Source organism: Anomaloglossus baeobatrachus, chromosome 12 (genome assembly GCF_048569485.1).
Source record: "Anomaloglossus baeobatrachus isolate aAnoBae1 chromosome 12, aAnoBae1.hap1, whole genome shotgun sequence".
Lineage (NCBI taxonomy): Eukaryota > Metazoa > Chordata > Amphibia > Anura > Aromobatidae > Anomaloglossus > Anomaloglossus baeobatrachus.
Window position 1 is genome coordinate 48,541,534 of NC_134364.1, and position 21,925 is coordinate 48,563,458.

Consider the following 21,925-nt stretch of genomic DNA (forward strand, 5'->3'; position numbering starts at 1 on the left):
CCTGCAGTGATAATCTCATGCTGATAAAACACTCATTTAAAGTACAAGCTTTTGAGAAAAAGTGACATTTCTGAAATCAGGGTCTCTGCCCCCCACATTATAGGGGAGAAATAAACCTGCTGACAGATTCCTTTTAACATGGTTGTCCATAAAACAAGTTGTAATAATATACCAAATATTTTTGTGATGGACACTGAATAACACAAAAAGAAATATAAAACAGCTCTATTGGGAAGTGATCTCCATAGCTTACATAAAAAAATGATATAGAAATTATAATACAGCAGTAAGGCCAATGGAACATTTTACCAGAGGGGGGAAAAAAAAAAAAAAAAAAAAAAAAAAAAAAACTTTGCCAAGATTTTACTTTATGGAAGAAAAAAAAAATACTACAAAACTCCAAAAATCAAAACAAGCTTTAAGAAAATAAAATAAAAAAAAAATACATAAATTAATTAGTCATGCAAAATAAGATTTTTTTTTACTTTGCATCGGTAAAGATTTCCCCCATGAGGAGAAAAAAAAAAAAATGAAATGATCTTACTCGTTAACATTGTATTCGGCTTTCTTTCCTAAAGTACAGTAAAAAGGATTGAAATAAAAATTCTGAACGTGAAGCAAAAGCTGAAAAACGCCAAAATCAAATCAGGACAAGAAATTTATTAAAAAGAAAAAAAGGAAAAAAAAAATATATAGTAGAGCGGTTCTTTAGAGCTACATCTGTTTTAAATAAAATACCAATTTACAATAATTTCTTTAAAATCCCAAGCGCCTACAGAAAAGTGCATCCAGAACCAGCATAATTTTAATAGTTTTGTTTTTTATTCTTCTTAGCAGCTAAAAGATTATTTTATTTCCCTACTAGATAGCTTACACTTTTTGAATGGGAAAAACAAAAAAAAAAAAATATATATATATTTTTTAATATATATTTTTTATTTTAAATATATACTTATTTCATTTGAAAAAGAAAATAAAATGTATACATTTTCTTTTAAATAAAATAAAGATTTTAAAATTATATATTTAATATATATTTTAAAAAACATTTATTTTAAATATATAATTTTAAATTTATTTTATTTAAAAAAAAAATGTTTCTTTTTTAAATAAAAAATATATTTAAAATAAAAAAATATATTTTATTTAAAAAATATATATAAAAAATAAAATAGAGGCAGTCAATTGACAAAAAAAAGTCAAAATTATAAAAAGCTTGAAATAATTTACTTTCAAAACTAAAACAAAAAAAAACAAAAAAAAAAAAACAAAAACCCAAATATGATTTCCTTTCAAAAAGTTCAGGGAAGACAGGTTAAATGGGGAAACATGCGTTTTTTTTTTAACTTTGAAAGGGGGGGGGGGAATGGAGTATCCTTTATTGTACAGGCACTGGCAGATGAAATTTCTTTTATATCACACCCCACCCTTTAAGAACATTGGAATTTAAGCATTTATTTTCTTGTATTTACTGTTGAGGTACCAAGAATGGAAAAAAAAATAAAAAAAAAATCCAAAAACACCGAAATTTCTATTTTTTGCCTTCCTCGGAAAATTATGGCAAGATTGGTAGCGATGTTAGCACAATTATAGAATTTGACATTTACATTGGCTGCTGTAATCCCCCCCACCCCACCAGAGAACCAAAGATTACAGTTCTCACATTGGTTTTTTGATAAAATGTTCATTTTTTTGCTTTTTTTTTTTCCTTTTTTAGTTTTTTTTTTTCTTTAATATATTTAATATAACACAGTCAGTAGATTTTGCAAATGAATGAATGCGTCTTGGCTAACAACTGGCACGTCTTGCTGGTACCAAATGAAAGTCCTCTTGATGTCGAAAGGAAGTAAGGAATCCGGTTGAATTCGGGACGTCTGCGCTTGCGCCTTAGTGCAACAAATAGCGCGACACGCAATGGGATACTGACGAGAGCGCTGCATGTACTGAGGTCCTGAACACGCCTCGGAGGAGGGGGGTTTGTTCCGTCTCGCCTTTAGCGCAGCCATAGTTTGAGGCGCAGCGCATCAACTCCGTTTAAATAGTATCTGAACAGGCGTTTATCTCGCACAAAGCCAAGATTTTCATAAAGTTTCAAAGCAGATTTGTTTGTGATTTCTGTTTCCAAGACAACCTTTGTAAAAAAAAAAAAAAAAAAAAGAAAAAGTAACAAGAGAAAGAAGAAAACGTGATTGATAAAAGCTATTGTCAATGTCACAAGGTAATAAAACAGGGCGGATAGTTAAGATATTTGCTAAAAAGGTCAAAACATCTATAAAGTAGTTATTACCCTTACCACTATAGGTCAGTTTTCCTTTCCTTTCTTTATTGTTTAAAACTACAGTACAGACCAAAAGTTTGGACACACCTCCTTCAAAGAGTTTTCTTTATTTTCATTACGCTGAAAATTGTAGATTCACATTGAAGGCATCAAAACTATGAATTAACACATGTGGAATGAAATACGTAACAAAAAAGTGTGCAACAACTGAAAATATGTCTTATATTCTAGGTTCTTCACAGTAGCCACCTTTTGCTTTGATTACTGCTTTGCACACTCTTGGCATTCTATTGATGAGCTTCAAGAGGTAGTCACCGGAAATGGTCTTCACTTCACAGGTGTGCCCTGTCAGGTTTAATAAGTGGGATTTCTTGCCTTATAAATGGGGTTGGGACCATCAGTTGTGTTGTGCAGAAGTCTGGTGGATACACAGCTGATAGTCCTACTGAATAGACTGTTAGAATTTGTATTATGGCAAGAAAAAAAGCAGCTAAGTAAAGAAAAACGAGCGGCCATCATTACTTTAAGAAATGAAGGTCAGTCAGTCTGAAAAATTGGGAAAACTTTGACAGTGTCCCCAAGTGCAGTGCAAAAACCATCAAACGCTACAAAGAAACTGGCTCACATGAGGACCACCCCAGGAAAGGAAGACCAAGAGTCACCTCTGCTGCGGAGGATAAGATTATCCGAGTCACCAGCCTCAGAAATCGCAGGTTAACAGCAGCTCACATTAGAGACCAGGTCAATGCCACACAGAGTTCTAGCAGCAGACACATCTCTAGAACAACTGTTAAGAGGAGACTTTGTGTAGCAGGCCTTCATGGTAAAATAGCTGCTAGGAAACCACTGCTAAGGACAGACAACAAGCAGAAGAGACTTGTTTTGGCTAAAGAACACAAGGAATGGACATTAGACCAGTGGAAATCTGTGCTTTGGTCTGAGGAGTCCAAATTTGAGATCTTTGGATCCAACCACCGTGTCTTTATGCGACACAGAAAAAGTGAACGGATGGACTCTACATGACTGTTTTCCACCGTGTAGCATGGAGGAGGAGGTCCTTTGCTGGTGACGCTGTTGGGGATTTATTCAAAATTGAAGGCATACAGAATCAGCATGGCTACCACAGCATCTTGCAGCGGCGTGCTATTCCATCCGGTCTGCGTTTAGTTGGACCATCATTTATTTTTCAACAGGACAATGACCCCAAACACACCTCCAGGCTGTGTAAGGGCTATTTGACTAAGAAGCAGAGTGATGGGGTGCTACACCAAATGACCTGGCCTCCACAGTCACCAGACCTGAACCCAATCGAGATGGTTTGGGGTGAGCTGGACAGCACAGTGAAGGCAAAAGGGCCAACAAGTGCTAAGCATCTCTGGGAACTCCTTCAAGACTGTTGGAAAACCATTTCCTGTGACTACCTCTTGAAGCTCATCAAGAGAATGCCAAGAGTGTGCAAAGCAGTAATCAAAGCAAAAGGTGGCTACTGTGAAGAACCTAGAATATACCAATGAATCATCAATTTATTACATTTATCGATACTTGTGGGTGTCAAAAATTTGGTATACTCATGTGTAATCAATCGCCAATAAGAAAACGATTAAAACATACGTGATCATTGCATTTTCTGTAAAAATTAGAGATTTCTAAACACTGGGGTCTAGGAAGCCCCACATCACCAGTTACGTGACAAAAATCCCACCTGACCAGTTGAGGGTTAAGACGCGCCGGTACGGGCGGGGGCGTCATTTCCTGTTCCCATTGGCGACCCTGTGATGTTATCGCTAGACAGCTATGGGTTGTCAAAACAGCCAAGGGTCAGCTGAGGACTCCTGTGTCTGTCATGACGAACTTCCTTTGAACGACGACATTCATAGGAGATAATCATTTTTGTCATACACAGCAGTATGGCTATACGCCAGTAGAACCGTACGCTTAGGCTGCTTTCACACATCCGATTCTTCCTGTGCGGCACAATCCGGCGCTTTGCAGAAAAACCGCAACAGGTTTTTTTTGCCGCCAGTTGCGGGTTTTTTTTTGCATAGACTTACATTAGTGCCGTACTGTGCCGCATGGGCTTGCGTTCGGTCCGGTTTTTGCCGCATGCGGCAGATTTAGCCGATGCTGCGGCCGGATGGAACGTACCCTGGCACGTTTTTTCCTCCGGCAAAAAAAACGCATCACGCCGCATCCGGCCGCTGCGGCGCATTTTTCAATGCATGCCTATGGACGCCAGATGCGGCAAAAAACGCATCCGGCCGCCGCATGCGGTTTCTTCCACTGCGCATGCTCAGTAGCATGCCGCAATCGGAAAAAACGGGACGGGCCGCATGTAAAAACTTATGCAAAGGATGTGGTGTTTTCGCCGCATCCGTTGCATAGGTTTCACAGAAGATTGAGCCGCACTGCTCAAACCGGATGTGTGAAAGTAGCCTTATTGTCAGTCTCTTCTCCACAGACAGGATTGCAATTAAACTTCTACAACCCCTGGCAAAAATTTTGGCCTCCCCTGGCTCTGAGGATGTTCATTCAGTTGTTTACTTTTGTTTAAAAAAAAATCAGATCATAGACAAGGAACAAAACTAAAGTCATTTCAAATGGCAACTTACTGGCTTTAAGAAACACTAAAAAAACAAAAAAAAACAATGAAAACAATGTGCAGCCAGTAATGGTTACTTTTCAAAGCCAAACGGGGAAAAATTATGGAATCACAGAGTAAATTTTCATTGCCAAAACTAACACCTGCATCAGATAAGATCTGCTTGTTAGTCTGCATATAAAAGGTGTGATCACACCTTGGAGAGCTGTTGCACCAAATGGACGGACATGAATCATGGCTCCAACACAAGAGATGTCAATTGAAACAAAGGAGAGGATTATCAAACTCTTAAAGAGGGTAAATCATCACGCAATGTTGCAAAAGATGTTAGTTGTTCAGTCAGCTGTGTCTAAAATCTGGACCAAATACAAACAACATGGGAAGGTTGTTAAAAGGCAAACATACTGGTAGACCATGGAAGATATCAAAGCGTCAAGACAGGAAACAAAGTAATATGCCTCCAAAACAGGAAATGCACAACAAAACAAATGAGGAACGAATGGGAGGAAACTGGAGTCAATGTATGTAACCAAACTGTAAGAAACCGCCTAAAGGAAATGGGATTTACATACAGAAAAGCTAAACAATACAAATATGACTGTCTGAAGAGAACATGTAAATTTCCACAGTCATTGATGGTATGGGGCTGCATGTCAGGTAAAGGCACTGGGGAGATGACTGTCTTTACATCTTCAATAAATCCCCAAGTTTACATTGAAATTTTGGACACTTTTCTTATCCCATCAATTGAAAGGCTGTTTGGGGATGATGAAATCATTTATCAAGATGATAATGCATCCTGCCATAGAGCAAAATCCGAAAACATTTCTTGAAAGAAGACACATAAGGTGAATAACATGGCCTGCAAATAGTCAGGATCTCAATCTAATTGAAAATCTTTGGTGGAAGTTGAAGAAAATGGTCCATGACAAGACTCCAACCTGCAAAGCTGATCTGGCAACAGCAATCCGAGAAAGATGGAGCCAGATTGATGAAGATACTGTGTGTCACTCATTAAGTCCATGCCTCAGAGACTGCACGCTGTTATAAAAGCCAGAGGTGGTGCAACAACATACTAGTGATGTATTACAGGAAGGTTCTTTTGTTTGCTTTTCATGATGCCATAATTTTTTCCTCATAATTGAGTGATTCCATGATATCTCCCTGTTTGGTCTTGAAAAGTAACCGTTACTGGCTGCACATTATGTTTTCAGGATTTTTTCAGTGTTTCTTAAAGCCAGAAAGTTGCCATTTGAAATGACTTTAGTTTGGTGCCGTCTGTGATCTGCTTTATTTACACAAAAGTAGACAACTGAATGAACATCCTCAGAGCCAGGGGAGGCCAGAATTTTTGCCAGGGGTTGTATATAGAGCAATGAAACTGCTGAAAAGTCTTCTACTATATATAGCTGTGCTGTGTGTGATTGGAACCCTGAACAAAGCACCATATGGCGGGATGGAGTAAGCATGGCCCAATGGCAGAGCGCTGCAGAGAATGTGTGCGCACATCTGTAACATGGAATTAGAAATGACACTGAGAAGTCATTACCTCATCGCAATCCCCTTCCACCATGGCGTAAATCGCTTTCTTCACCAAAATTGTACCTAAAAGAGAAATACAATGTGAACAATTCCCAGTATTTCTACTTTGACAAGGATATGCCATCAGTGCGAGCCTATCCTCAGATTTACACCGATGTGGACTCCATCCGCCGGCTCAGCACTGAAAGAGCAGGAAGGAGCCACAGGAATCAAAGTGTAAGGGCCCGCCATCAGCGTTAGTAGAGGTTATTTTTGCTGCATTGTACAGTAACAAGCACAGTGAATGGGATTTATAGAAATCTCCTGCCTCTGCTTGTAATAACGCTGCGTAATCTGACCTACGGTGCAGGCTTCCTATCCGCAGCATGTTAATATCTTCTGCGGAGACACTTGAGTCTCCTGCGCAGGAGAACGCAGAGAAAATATGCTGGAGCAAGAAAGCCACATAACCCCGATCGTGGGCACGTACCGTAAAAGTGGAAATTAACTTTGGAGCCTCTTTTATATTTTGTAGCCTGATCAATGTCCAAATCTGATGATGTTACGTCAGCTCTGCAGACAATCACACACAGGGAGCAGTGGCGGAAAAAGAAAGCTGGACCCGGGGAGGGTGAGTAAAGCGCAGTTCTGCACTTTGACTCCACTGTGAGAAAAGTGCCATGATTTTTTTTTTCTGGGCGAAAAAAAAAAACCAAAAAAACAAAACACAAACCCACTACACATGGGGACAGGGGTTTAAACACCAAGAAGACTAAGGCTACTTTCACACAACCGGTTTTTGCCATCAGGCACAATCCGGTGGAAAACTGATAAAACAGATCAGTCGCCGGATGCGTTTTTTCACTCATTGAATTGTATTAGCGCCGGATTGTGCCTGATGTCCTTGCGTTACATCCATCGTGCGCCGTATCCGGCGAAATTTCTGTGTCCAGCTGCCGGAAAGGACACAGCATGCAACGTTTTTTGGCTGCAGCAAAAAAAACGGACCGTGCCGAATCCGGCGTCATGTACAATGAAAGCCTATGGGCGCAAGATCCATCATAATGCGGCAAAAAACGCATTACAGCGACGGATTGCGTTTTTTATACTGCGCATGCTTAGTAGCACAACGGATCCGTCCAAAAACTGAAGGAACTGATGGAAAAAAAACGGATGCAGCGGATATGTTTTTTCACCGGATTGTGCCTGATGGCAAAAACCGGATGTGTGAAAATAGCCTAAGAGTTTAGTTAAAATAAAGGAATCTGTCATCAGGTTTTTGCTATGTAATGTAACAGCAGCCTGATGTAGGGACAGAGACCCTGATTCCAGCAATGTGGTACTTACTTTACTGGGTGCAGCAGTTGTGATAGAATCAGTTTCTCTGCTGCAGATTTAGCAGAGCTTGGAATGCTGAGCCGTGTATAACCCCGCCCCCACCACCCATTAGCAGCTTTTCTCAATATACAGTGTACACAGCTGCCAATCAGTGGTATGGGTGGGGTAGGACCAGGAAGCATGATTCATATAGTCCTGCATTTGATACATACTGATAGGAACCTAGATTGTGAGCCCCAATGGGGACAGTGTTGCCATTGTATGTAAAAGCGCTGTGGAATCAATAACTAATTATATATATATAAAAAAAAATAAATCTATATTTTTATATAGCGCTAACATATTCCGCAGCGCTTTACATACATCAGGAACACTGTCCCCATTGGGGCTCACAATCTAGAGTCCCTATCTGTATGTCTTTGGAGTGTGGGAGGAAACCGGAGTACCCGGAGGAAACCCACGCAAACACAGGGAGAACATACAAACTCCTTGCAGATGGTGTCCTTGGTGGGATTCGAACCCAGGACCCCAGCGCTGCAAGACTGCAGTGCTAACCACTGAGCCTCCGTGCCATATCTATATAATATATCTATATCTATATAATATATCTATATCTATATAATATATCTATATCTATATAATATAGCTATATCTAAATAATATTATATATATATATATATATATATATATATATATAATATGATAATCTCCTGCTGATAAAATGCTGTTTTAGTGAAACAGCAAAACACAGTCTAGTAAGCGACATCGCTGAAATCAGGATCTCTGCCCCTATATCATGCTGATCTCAGATTGCATAGCAAAAACCTGTCGACAGATTTCCTCAATTCTGGGGAAAGTCACCAATCTGGAAGGGAGACATGCTACTATAATAGTAAAACACATGTAAAAGTGCTGTAGATTACAAAAATAAATAAAAGTTTGCAAGACTAGACAAATGTATAAGTCTGCCTACATTTTTCTTCTCTCTTCCCAGAATCCCAGTGAGATCACGGCTCTCAGTTTATGGTAACAATCCGCATATGAAAATAACTTGGGGTGTGATCCAATAAGAGCACGAAAAATGTCAGGGCTGTCAGCAGCGTCTAATAGAGAACAGAGCGCACGGGGAGGCGGCCGAATCTGCAAACCCCCTGATAAAGCGGAGACAGAGAAAGTGTAGAGGCCGTGGCACACATTCCACCGGGGATCCAACTGAGAACGTGCGGCAAAAAGTGAACTTCATGTACCCCACAACGTATAGCAACATTACTGTGCATGTGCTCAGTCCATTGTTCCAAACGCTCCAGGGTTAGGAAACCTATTATAGTGTGGGCGGCACGGTGGCTCAGTGGTTAGCACTGTATGGTGGCTCAGTGGTTAGCACTGCAGTCTTGCAGCGCTGGGGTCCTGGGTTCAAATCCCATCAAGGACAACATCTGCAAGGAGTTTGTATGTTCTTCCTGTGTTTGCGTGGGTTTCCTCCGGGGTCTCCGATTTCCTCCCACACTCCAAAAACATACAGTTAGGGACCTTAGATTGTGAGCCCCAATGGGGACAGTGTTGCCAATGTATGTAAAGTGCTATGGAATTAATAGCGCTATATAAATGAATAAATTAATTTATTATTATTATTATTAGTGTGAATTATAGGGGGGGGATGGAAAAAAAAATCTGTCGCTGCAAAAACCACCAGCAAAGCTGCTTCGGAAAAATGACCGCAAGCTTCTTCACCTAGGAAAACTTCGGCGGGTGTGTTGACTCTTAGGCCCCTTTCACATTGCTCATTTACTTACGTTCAGTGGTCCCGTAGGGGGAATTCGCCCGAACCGCCCCTCCCCCACCCTGCAAAACAGTCCGGTGTCCGCCTGCAGAAAACCTATATGTGCAAAAATGGCGCAAGACAGAGAACACGCTAACGGAGTCTTCTCCATTATAGGCAATGGCCCTGTCGGCGCATGCGTCCGAAACACAATTTGCCGGGGAGGGGTGGTTCGGACGGATGCACAGACGGGACCACTGAACGCAAGTAAAAGCGCAATGTAAACGTAGCCTTAAGAGATGCACTTAGGCTATGTGCCCACGGGACAATGTACCCGCGGATATATCGGCAGGTACGTCCGCAGGTTTCCCGCAGCTGATCCTCGGAATCCGCAGCTATACATTGCAATATCTGCGGTAAACCTGCGGACATTCATGCGACTTACCTGCGGAAGTCCCAGCCTCTATCTCCATAGTGGAGAGCCGGGACATCCACAGGTATCTCCGCAGGAATAATTGACATGCAATTATGTGCGGCTGCGGAACATCCGCAGCATATTCCGCAGCTGCACATACCGCAGCATGGACACAGCACTCCCCATGTCCTATAGGATAACATGGGGCGTGTCTGTACTTGCTAAAACCTGCGGATTTATATAGAAAAGCCAGATAAATTTGCAGGTTTTCCACGGCAATATCCACGGGTACAGAGTCCCGTGGGCACATACCCTTAGGATATGTTCACACTGCTTTTTTTTGGAGGGCATTTTTTTTTTTTAACCAATTGAAAGAAAAAGCTATAATAAAAAGATCAAAAGAATGGTCCTATTAGTTTGCAGTGGAAAACACCTCAGGCTTTTGAGCGTCTTTTAAACATTTCAGGCTTCTGAAGACACCAAGTGTTTAAAAGAAGTAGCACGGCCTTTCTTCAGGCGCTTTACACTAGGAAGACGCTGAACACTTTACAACAGACGTTAACGGGAAAGGTAAAAACAAAAATGCATTTTTTATTCAAAACAGCATTTTTGTTCGCTAAGAAAAAAAATAAAGTGGGAACACCAGTCTTACCGATGCCCTTTCTTCTATACTTGGAGTCCACGGCTAACATGGCTATATAACCTCTTCGGAACATCTTTTTGTGCATATCCAACTTGCAGACAATGGCACCGACACACTCCTCTTCTACCATGGCCTGGAAGAGAAAGCACAATGCAAATTACATACATGGGATGGGGCAATGTATGGGGACTCCCGACAGGCAGGCGAAAGGCGCGGCCGGGGGATTCCCGACAGGCAGGCGAAAGGCGCGGCCGGGGGATTCCCGACAGGCAGGCGAAAGGCGCGGCCGGGGGATTCCCGACAGGCAGGCGAAAGGCGCGGCCGGGGGATTCCCGACAGGCAGGCGAAAGGCGCGGCCGGGGGATTCCCGACAGGCAGGCGAAAGGCGCGGCCGGGGGATTCCCGACAGGCATGCAAGGGCGGCCGAGGATTCTGGTACAGAGGATGGCACTTTATATAAACGGACAGTTTTTGCCTTTATTCTATTCCCACGGATACAAAACAAAAAACACCAATCTGGGGGGGCAACAAGAATACAATAAGCACCTGAACTGCCCACTTTATTTGCTTACAGATCCCTTTAAAATGAATATACAAGGGTGCCGCTTCTTCTCCGACACTAAAAACGGACTGAATAGGAAGTGTCCTTATACGAGATCAGCCCCCGGCAGCACACGTCTTCCTTTATCTTATTGATCGGTGGTGGTCTCAGCACCCAGACCGCCGCCAATCTAATGTCACATTTCTACGACAGGTGAAGAAGATTTTATAAATACAGTGCGGTGTCAGAAAACGTATGTGCTCTCAGATTCACCATGAATGCACCTTACATTGGAGGGACGCGTCGCCCCTTTAAACACTACTAAAGACTCGCAAACCGTGGTGAATTGTCAAAGCGAGAGAATGAGCAGCGCTGTCATTGTGACACTGAGCACCGCTCTCCATCTGTCTGGCGAGACGCACAGAAGTGAAAAATGATAGCTGCGTGTTTACTCCACCCTGCTGGAGGGCACCGTGCCCGCACATCACGGAGCAGCGGGTACATCTCTATGGAATGCAGCAGGAACAGACCAGGGCTGTGCAAGTTTGGGCACGCTGGCCCCCAGAGTGGCATCACGTCATGGATTCAGGCCACCAAGTAGCTCCTTGACTTCTCATGAAGCCACCTGTGTGGTGGCATCTCATTATCTTCTGCCCTTATCTGACATTGAAGTATCACGTTACTCCAAAGAAATCCCAAACACGTGCAGCGGTCAGGGGCCCGGCCGTACGCCACAGTAAGGGTATGTGCGCTCGACGGCAGATATGCAAAATCTCATACTTGTTGCCTTTGAAGGCTACAGATGGCAACAGTCTAAGAATATTTCTTTGCCACGGCTTCAGTGAGGCGTGAGACAAGTACACACAGTGGTGGGGATCTCATTCGGTGACTCTGGTGCTTCGCCACTAGCACAATGCAACCGGGCAGCATCAACTGGCTCCATACGTACACCCGAGTGAGGAGTATCGAAGCCGCCCATGCTGAGGGCTCTGTATCAAGGTGGTCATAGTCTGTGGCCCCCCCATGTAAGACTCCTGTGTACCCCCGGGGGCATTCTTGGTGCCTCTTTTGACAAGAAAGCCATGTGTGCGCCAAGCTAGGCCTACAAATCAGAAGAGGCGTCATTGACTCCAGCCTGTGGATCACAGGACTCTCGTCTGGCGGCTACGGACTATGCACATGCGCTAAACTAGGGTCCGACAAATGTATTCACTCGTCTACATATTAGATAAACAATGGCCGAATCAGCCATCAACTGTTTATGTGGCCGATTTCAACATGTCCGATGTCCACGATGAGAAAAACGTATCCAGAATTATGACGAGCGTTCCTGTGTTCTCTATGAAAGAGGCGTTTCCTTGGTGGCGGCTTATCTCAAGAAGAACATGAAGGATCGGCCATCTCAAATCAGACCCTCAATTCCCGCGACATCTGTCAAAGCAGCCATAAATCCTGTTGGCCGAATCCATCGATATTGGCGGGGTTCGGCCAACATTAGACTAAATTCACCTCCTGCTAATAAAAGGAACGCCAGCACAAACTGACTGTTCAAACCAAGCTTTGGTGCCGACTGTGTACCGCACCTGCCGACCTACTAAATCGTATACCAGATAGATGAGCAAGTACATTGCCAGGACCTGGTCCGAGGCTGCAAACCCACCTGCCGGCATCTCCGGCTCCTCTCGATTAGCCGGCCTATCATGGCCTCACCATTGTGACGTGACAAGAGGAGTCGGAGAGACGTCAGCCATGGACACAGATGTGGTCTGTGGACGAGGATCCTGAGAATGGAATAACGCTATAGTCTTAGGATGAGCCATCATCTACTGACTGGTGGGGGCCAATGCCCGGACCTACACCAATCCCTAAAGTGGAGGGGACAGGTTTTATCCGGTAACCCAAATCCGATGAGAAGTTCTGCAACTTTCTAATACGTTGTGCTTGTCATTCATCAGATCTCTGCTTGCTGGCAGAATGGAGATATACTCCTGATAACATTCAGATGATGCAGGTCAGGTAGGACGGGAGGGGGTAAGGTCAGAGCCGTCAGCCTAAAAGGGGACTAAGTGCATGCCGGAGCCCCCCCTCCAGCGTGGAGGGGGGTAGCACAGCTGACGACAGGGCTCATGTGTCAGGGAGGCATCTGGAAGCCTTAAGTTACGGATTTCTAGAAAGTAGACGTCACTTCCATGTAACAGAGGTGGACATTGTGCAAGAAGAACTCCCCACGAGAGTCACATGTGCCCCTCAAAAATGTACTATTAGATGCTATAACGGAAGAACAGAGCAAAACACAAATTATATGGGAAAAAATATCTGCAAAATTTGTCAAAACTGTAGATGGAAAATTTTTGGAAAGCTCCAGATGGGCTGAAGTACAGCAGGGGGATGGCCAGGGACATGTCAGGGGCCAAGGTGTATCCTGCTCAAAACGGAGGCCTTGAGTGACCCGCCACGAATAAGGCCGGGTCCAGGCGTATTTAATAACCCACATATACACCACAATGCCCCGGCTGACAGTGGACCCCCAGACCTGTGCAGACCACGGAGACCCGGATCATCACATACGCCCGTCTGACCCGGCCTAAGGCTATGTTCACACTTCCGTTGTTTTGCTTCCGTCGCCTTGAGGAATTACGGTATCCTGCTAAATATTTTGCAGGAATCCGTTTTTCCCATAGACTTCTATTAGCGATGGATTTTACATAACTGTGGAAACAGAAAGTGCAATAGGGTCTTACCCCAATAGGGAAGGGGTTAAATAATAAGATTAAACTCACCTATAGAGGTTGTGCCAGTCACAACTCCTATATAAGCATGTACACACCAGGTCAAGGCTGCAGTCCCCAAATTGGCTGATAGCAGAAAGTAATAGAGATGGGTTTTTAGCACCGCGCTAATGACCAAAACGGATTGCTTAATTTTCATGCACAGGTCAACGCGTTTCAGGAGTCTCAGCTCCCTTCATCAGGACAAATCTCAATTTGATGTTCTTTTGCCTGTTAGTCCTGATGAAGGGAGCTGAGACTCCTGAAACGCGTTGACCTGTGCATGAAAATAAAGCAACATTAATCTTATATTCAAGCCGTCTTTGGTCATTGGCGCGGTGCTGAAAACCCATCTCTATTACTTTCTGCGATTAGCGATGGATTGTGACTGATGGCCCTGCGTTGCATCTGCCACATGACGGATCAGTAGATTAGTGACGGACCGTCAGGCGGGAGCAACGCTGCATGTATTGTTTTTTGGAGCAGCAAAAAAAAAAAAAAAAAACGGACTGCGCAGGTGTCCGCCGCCATCCGTCACAAGCTATAATGGAGGTCCATGGTGCTGGATTCCGCTGTAACCCGTCACACGATGGAATCCAGCGCTGGATTCCGTCATGCTCTACTGAGCATGCCCATTGGGCTGTCCCAAACACAAACGGATCACGACTGACCCGTCAAAAAACAGACGCACAGCGGATGTAACGGACGCGACGGATCAGTTTTTTCACAGGATTCCTGCTAACGGAATCCTGTGAAATAACACATCTGTTGCGTCAGTTAAATCTAAAAAACGACGGAAACAAAAAAAAAAACGGAAGTGTGAACATAGCCCAACAGGTATCAGTCATGTTCATAAACTTCCGACATTTCTAGGTTTTGGACGGTGGTGGACACCAATAATTAAGTAATGGGGCAGAAGCGCAGCGCCCTTTCATTTCTGATTGGCTCTTGCAGAATATGGAATCATAGGGAAACTCTAAACAATCAGCGCTGAACTGAAACAAAGGGGGCTCCTCACTTCTAATGATCAGTGGTGGTCTCAGGACACAGCCCCCATCGATCATAACTTCTGACATGACTCAACCCACTAAACAAAAAAACAACCTTGTGTATCCTTTAAATAGCAAAGTCCTAAGAGCAGCCATGTGCACAGGCAGCACACTGCATTATCAGGTGCTCCGCACGAGGGGAGGGGGGGGGGGGTTTGCGGAGGGATTTACACGAGTGGTAGGAGCCCCCCTTCTGTCACCAAAACTGCTAAGCAGGAGCCCCTGCGAGGGTCAGGATCGAGCGTCTCCCCTCCACCTTTGGGGAGTCCCATATGTGCTCCATCAGCCGCCAGCTAAGCGCCCCCCAATTCAGAGTATAAGTTAGTTTTATGGCCCAGAGCTGAAATCATACTTCTACTCATTTTCACTGGAAACAATCAACAAGAACAAACCTGATGATTGTAGTTTCTGATGTTAAGAATATAATTCCCAACATTTACCAGATTCTGAGTCAGTACTGACTGCTGGAAGAGTTCAGCTCTGAAAATACATGACACTCATCTGTCACCCAAGTGCTAGAAGTGGTTACAAAGTAAAGTCATTAACCCTCAGAGGAGTCCCTGCGAGGATCACGGTCAAGTACCTCCCCTTGAATTTAGGGGGTCCCATTTGTGCTACAGTTGCCACTAGCATCCCAGTAACTTAGGGAAACCTAGTATCATAGCCCAGAGCTGTATTCACAATTCTGCTTGTTGTAGTTGGAAACAAATTACTAAGATATTGGAACCACGAGGGAACACTATTCTCCTTAAGGAGACTTTGCAAGCCAGTCTAAGATATTGGAGTCAGCAATTACCATTCTCAGGCCGGCAGAATTGTGAGTGCAGCTCTGCAGCGGACAGGCTGTACTCAGTGAGACATGAAAATTGTACGATTGGATGCTGGGAGGGAGTAGCTCTGCAGCACAGTGAATGCAGCTCTGCAATGGACAGCTGTACTCAGTGAGGCATGTAGATTGTATGCTCTGCAGCACAGTGAATGCAGCTCTGCAGCACAGTGAATGCAGCTCTGCAGCACAGTGAATGCAGCTCTGCAGCACAGTGAATGCAGCTCTGCAGCACAGTGAATGCAGCTCTGCAGCACAGTGAATGCAGCTCTGCAGCACAGTGAATGCAGCTCTGCAGCACAGTGAATGCAGCTCTGCAGCACAGTGAATGCAGCTCTGCAGCACAGTGAATGCAGCTCTGCAGCACAGTGAATGCAGCTCTGCAGCACAGTGAATGCAGCTCTGCAGCACAGTGAATGCAGCTCTGCAGCACAGTGAATGCAGCTCTGCAGCACAGTGAATGCAGCTCTGCAGCACAGTGAATGCAGCTCTGCAGCACAGTGAATGCAGCTCTGAGGCGGACAGACTGTACTCCGTAAAGAAAATAAGAATTTTTGCATCCCCTCACCACCTTGTCCAAATGAATGCATCACTGAAGGAGTCCTGAATTCTCACGGTAGGTGCGTGGTTCTTCATGGCCGGGGTCCACAAATGGTAAAGTAAGTGGCACAGGGACAGGGTCCAGCAGCAACATATTAAACTTCACTTTATTAACCATTGTAGAAGGTCTGATCGTGAAATAGTATCTAAAATAATACATGAATAAATGCAGGGTTACTAACGTGTTTCGGACGTGCCTCCTTATTTGTAGGTGCCTATGAGTAAGGACGAGCCCTTCTGAAACATGTCAGTTTACCTTGCATTTATTCATGGATTATTTTAGATACTATTTCGCTATCATGGACCTTCTAAAATGGTTAATAAAGTGAAGTTTTAATATGTTGTATGTTGGTGCTGGACCCCGTCCGTGTGCGGTGTGAGGTGTGTAGATTGTATGATCAGATGCTGGGAGAGTGCAGCACAGTGAATGCCGCTCTGCAGTTAGGTGGTGTGGATGATATGATGAGATACTGGGAAACTGCAGCATTGTGAATTCAGCTCTGAAGTTAAGTGGTGTGGATTGTATGATCAGATGCAAGGAGAGTCGCTCTGCATCAGACAGGCTCTATGCAGCAAGGCGGTGTACATTGTATGATCAGATGCTGAGAGAGTGCAGCTCTGCAGCACAATGAATGCAGCTCTGCAGCAGACAGCGTATAGCAGTTTGGTGTAGTGCCTACAATCAGATGCTAGGAGAGTGCAGCACAGTGAATGCCACTCTGCAGCACATTGAATGCAGTGCCGCAGTTAGCAGGTGTAGATTGTATGATCAGATGCTGGGAGGATGCAGCACGGTGAATGCAGCTCTGCAGTTAGGTGGTGTAGATTGTATGATCAGATGCTGGGAGAGTGCAGCACAGTGAATGCAGCTCTGCAGTTAGGTGGTGTAGATCAGATTTTGGCAGACTGCAGTACGGTGAATGCCGCTCTGCAGTTACGTGGTGTAGTTTGTATGATCAGATGCTGGGAGAGTGCAGCACGGTGAATGCAGTTCTATAGTTAGCTGGTGTAGATTGTTTGATCAGATGCTGGGAGTGTGTAGCACGGTGAATGCAGCTCTGCAGCACAGTGAGTGCAGCTCTATCGTTAGCTGGTGTAGATTGTATGATCAGATGCTGGGAGAGTGCAGCACGGTGAATGCCGCTCTGCAGCACATTGAATGCAGTGCCGCAGTTAGCAGGTGTAGATTGTATGATCAGATGCTGGGAGGATGCAGCACGGTGAATGCTGCTCTCCAGCACGGTGAATGCAGTTCTGCAGTTAGCTGGTGTAGATTGTATGATCAGATGCTGGGAGGATGCAGCACAGTGAATGCAGTTCTGCAGTTAGCTGGTGTAGATTGTATGGTCAGATGCTGGGAGAGTGCAGCACGGTGAATGCCGCTCTGCAGCACAGTGAATGCAGTTCTATAGTTAGCTGGTGTAGATTGTATGATCAGATGCTGGGAGGATGCAGCACAGTGAATGCAGTGCTGCAGTTAGCAGGTGTAGATTGTATGATCAGATGCTGGGAGGATGCAGCACGGTGAATGCCGCTCTCCAGCACGGTGAATGCAGTTCTGCAGTTAGCTGGTGTAGATTGTATGATCAGATGCTGGGAGGATGCAGCACAGTGAATGCAGTTCTGCAGTTAGCTGGTGTAGATTGTATGGTCAGATGCTGGGAGAGTGCAGCACGGTGAATGCCGCTCTGCAGCACAGTGAATGCAGTTCTATAGTTAGCTGGTGTAGATTGTATGATCAGATGCTGGGAGGATGCAGCACAGTGAATGCAGTGCTGCAGTTAGCAGGTGTAGATTGTATGGTCAGATGCTGGGAGAGTGCAGCACGGTGAATGCCGCTCTGCAGCACATTGCATGCAGTGCTGCAGTTAGCAGGTGTAGATTGTATGGTCAGATGCTGGGAGAGTGCAGCACGGTGAATGCCGCTCTGCAGCACATTGCATGCAGTGCTGCAGTTAGCCGGTGTAGATTGTATGATCAGATGCTGGGAGAGTGCAGCACGGTGAATGCCGCTCTGCAGCACATTGAATGCAGTTCTATAGTTAGCTGGTGTAGATTGTATGATCAGATGCTAGGAGAGTGCAGTACGGTGAATGCCGCTCTGCAGCACATTGAATGCAGTTCTATAGTTAGCTGGTGTAGATTGTATGATCAGATGCTAGGAGAGTGCAGCACGGTGAATGCAGCTCTGCAGCACGGTAAATGCAGTTCTGCAGTTAGCTGGTGTAGATTGTATGATCAGATGCTGGGAGGATGCAGCACGGTGAATGCTGCTCTGCAGCACATTGAATGCAGTTCTATAGTTAGCTGGTGTAGATTGTATGATCAGATGCTAGGAGAGTGCAGTACGGTGAATGCCGCTCTGCAGCACATTGAATGCAGTTCTATAGTTAGCTGGTGTAGATTGTATGATCAGATGCTAGGAGAGTGCAGCACGGTGAATGCAGCTCTGCAGCACGGTAAATGCAGTTCTGCAGTTAGCTGGTGTAGATTGTATGATCAGATGCTGGGAGGATGCAGCACGGTGAATGCTGCTCTGCAGCACGGTGAATGCAGTTCTGCAGTTAGCTGGTGTAGATTGTATGGTCAGATGCTGGGAGAGTGCAGCACGGTGAATGCCGCTCTGCAGCACATTGCATGCAGTGCTGCAGTTAGCAGGTGTAGATTGTATGGTCAGATGCTGGGAGAGTGCAGCACGGTGAATGCCGCTCTGCAGCACATTGCATGCAGTGCTGCAGTTAGCCGGTGTAGATTGTATGATCAGATGCTGGGAGAGTGCAGCACGGTGAATGCCGCTCTGCAGCACATTGAATGCAGTTCTATAGTTAGCTGGTGTAGATTGTATGATCAGATGCTAGGAGAGTGCAGTACGGTGAATGCCGCTCTGCAGCACATTGAATGCAGTTCTATAGTTAGCTGGTGTAGATTGTATGATCAGATGCTAGGAGAGTGCAGTACGGTGAATGCTGCTCTGCAGCACATTGAATGCAGTTCTATAGTTAGCTGGTGTAGATTGTATGATCAGATGCTGGGAGGATGCAGCACGGTGAATGCTGCTCTGCAGCACGGTGAATGCAGTTCTGCAGTTAGCTGGTGTAGATTGTATGATCAGATGCTGGGAGGATGCAGCACGGTGAATGCTGCTCTGCAGCACATTGAATGCAGTTCTATAGTTAGCTGGTGTAGATTGTATGATCAGATGCTAGGAGAGTGCAGTACGGTGAATGCCGCTCTGCAGCACATTGAATGCAGTTCTATAGTTAGCTGGTGTAGATTGTATGATCAGATGCTAGGAGAGTGCAGCACGGTGAATGCAGCTCTGCAGCACGGTAAATGCAGTTCTGCAGTTAGCTGGTGTAGATTGTATGATCAGATGCTGGGAGGATGCAGCACGGTGAATGCTGCTCTGCAGCACGGTGAATGCAGTTCTGCAGTTAGCTGGTGTAGATTGTATGGTCAGATGCTGGGAGAGTGCAGCACGGTGAATGCCGCTCTGCAGCACGGTGAATGCAGTTCTGCAGTTAGCTGGTGTAGATTGTATGATCAGATGCTGGGAGGATGCAGCACGGTGAATGCTGCTCTGCAGCACAGTGAATGCAGTTCTATAGTTAGCTGGTGTAGATTGTATGATCAGATGCTGGGAGGATGCAGCACGGTGAATGCTGCTCTGCAGCACAGTGAATGCAGTTCTGCAGTTAGCCGGTGTAGATTGTATGATCAGATGCTGGGAGGATGCAGCACGGTGAATGCTGCTCTGCAGCACATTGAATGCAGTTCTATAGTTAGCTGGTGTAGATTGTATGATCACATGCTGGGAGAGTGCAGCACGGTGAATGCAGCTCTGCAGCACGGTGAATGCAGTTCTGCAGTTAGCCGGTGTAGATTGTATGATCAGATGCTGGGAGAGTGCAGCACGGTGAATGCCGCTCTGCAGCACAGTGAATGCAGTTCTGCAGTTAGCCGGTGTAGATTGTATGATCAGATGCTGGGAGAGTGCAGCACGGTGAATGCCGCTCTGCAGCACACTGCACTGAGGAGTCGGTCGTACGATGGGGTCGGGCACTCACCAGGAAGCAGAGCTGCGGCCAGTTGTGGATGAAGTATCGGTAGGTGTATATGGAGTAGGGCTCGGACAGGTCCTTGGTGATCAGTCTCATGATCTCCGGCATTTGCAGCTCGGACTCGTAGCGCACGTATCGGATGCCGCCGTCCCCGGGGCGCAGGGAGCAGGCGGCCGCCATGCGGGAGGGCAGCGCCTCGTCCTCCGCCTCCTGCAGCCGCTCCAGTCCGTTGGGGGCGGCGGTCCGGCCATCGCTGAGCGGCGGGGGCAGCTTGCTCTTCAGGGCCTTGATGTGCCGCAGGTCGGGGCTGATCAGGCCGTTGAGCTGCTGGTGATGGCGGCGGCGGTGGTGATGGTGGTGTCCGCGGCACGGTTCGTACCGAGCTTCCTCCTCCTCCTCTTCTTCCTCCCCGTCCTCCTGCTCGTCTCCGGGCGGCAGGGCGAGGCCGGCCCCGGGGTAGTGGGAGAGCACGCTAGGCCCAGACGGAGCGTCAGCCATCCTGCGGAGAGAAAGCGGCGGCGTTACACCCCGGCCCGGCACACCCGCCCGACCCGTCACCCACCCGGAGCTCCGCTCACCCGCGGCCGTAAAGGGAAGCCGCCGCCGCCGGCAGTCAGGACGCAGCGTTTCCGCCTGGCTTTTACGACACTTCCGGCAGTGCAGCTCCGGGTGGAGGGGGGAAGTGATCGGGACGGAGCGTCAGTGCCCGTGAGGCCGAGCTGTGCGCTCAAAGGCGGGGGCTGAATATCGGCCGATCTAATTGGACTGGATCGGGCGATTTTCCCATAATTGGGTTGGGCTGCTTCAATTCTAGGTTATATCGCACAGCTCCAGGGACTTCTACAGGAGTGTGGGGTCCATCCGCCATTGAGAGAGCGGAGATAAGCGGCTGCCTGTCGTACGATGCCGCTGCTCTCCAGACCGAGGATCTCCTTCTGTACAAGGCGGCGTTCACACTCCGGGGGTGCGGATCCGCTGCGGAATCCCCCAATAAGTCCATTTCTACGGGTCTGTCTATACCAGGAGCTGCCTTAATGGTGGAATGTGCCCCAAACCAAGCACTGACCAATCACAGGGCTGCAAAAAAACACCTCTCCCCCTAAAAATCAGCATTTCCTGCTTGAAATACTCATCAGATTGTTACCTAACCGCTTAGATTCCGCGCCTGCAGCTGACCGTGGCGTCTAAAGGGTTAACAGCAGCTGTCTGAGCTCCGGGGGTCGCGGATGGTGCTGCTGATGACCTGACGACCTTGAGACCCCCTCCCCCCGGGTGCAGGGTTATGTAATGTCACAATGTGGAGGCCGACCCCTGCAGTGTACGGGAAACCCCGTATAATAAGAGATAATGTCTGATCGCGGGGGGGGGGTCCGGCCGCTGAGACCCCTATGGGTTATCAGAAGAGGGGAGATAAGGGTCAGATGACCCTGCACCATGTGCTGGCTGAGACTTGTAGTGCCTGTAATGTCCTACAGCAGATGATCACCGTCTGATGGCAGCTGCACTACAAGTCCCAGCGAGCAATGA

At 46.1% G+C, this 21,925-nt stretch overlaps 1 protein-coding gene across 2 annotated transcripts; it reads right to left on the reverse strand.

Moving 5' to 3' along the window:
- Nucleotides 1-1,179: 1,179 nt before the first annotated feature.
- On the reverse strand, nt 1,180-21,058 carry NAA30 (N-alpha-acetyltransferase 30, NatC catalytic subunit). Of its 2 annotated transcripts, XM_075329462.1 has the most exons (5): nt 20,977-21,058; nt 20,405-20,897; nt 10,563-10,686; nt 6,427-6,482; nt 1,180-2,131 (listed from the first exon to the last, which is right to left on the reverse strand). In XM_075329462.1, exons 2-5 carry the CDS (start codon nt 20,894-20,896, stop codon nt 1,994-1,996), a joined length of 810 nt encoding a protein of 269 aa, XP_075185577.1. In that variant the 5' UTR covers nt 20,897; nt 20,977-21,058; the 3' UTR covers nt 1,180-1,993. The 2 variants fall into 2 exon arrangements, with proteins under 2 accessions (XP_075185577.1, XP_075185579.1); XM_075329464.1 differs by lacking the exon at nt 20,977-21,058 and having other exon boundaries at nt 20,405-20,970.
- Between the last annotated feature and the right edge of the window lie 867 nt (nt 21,059-21,925).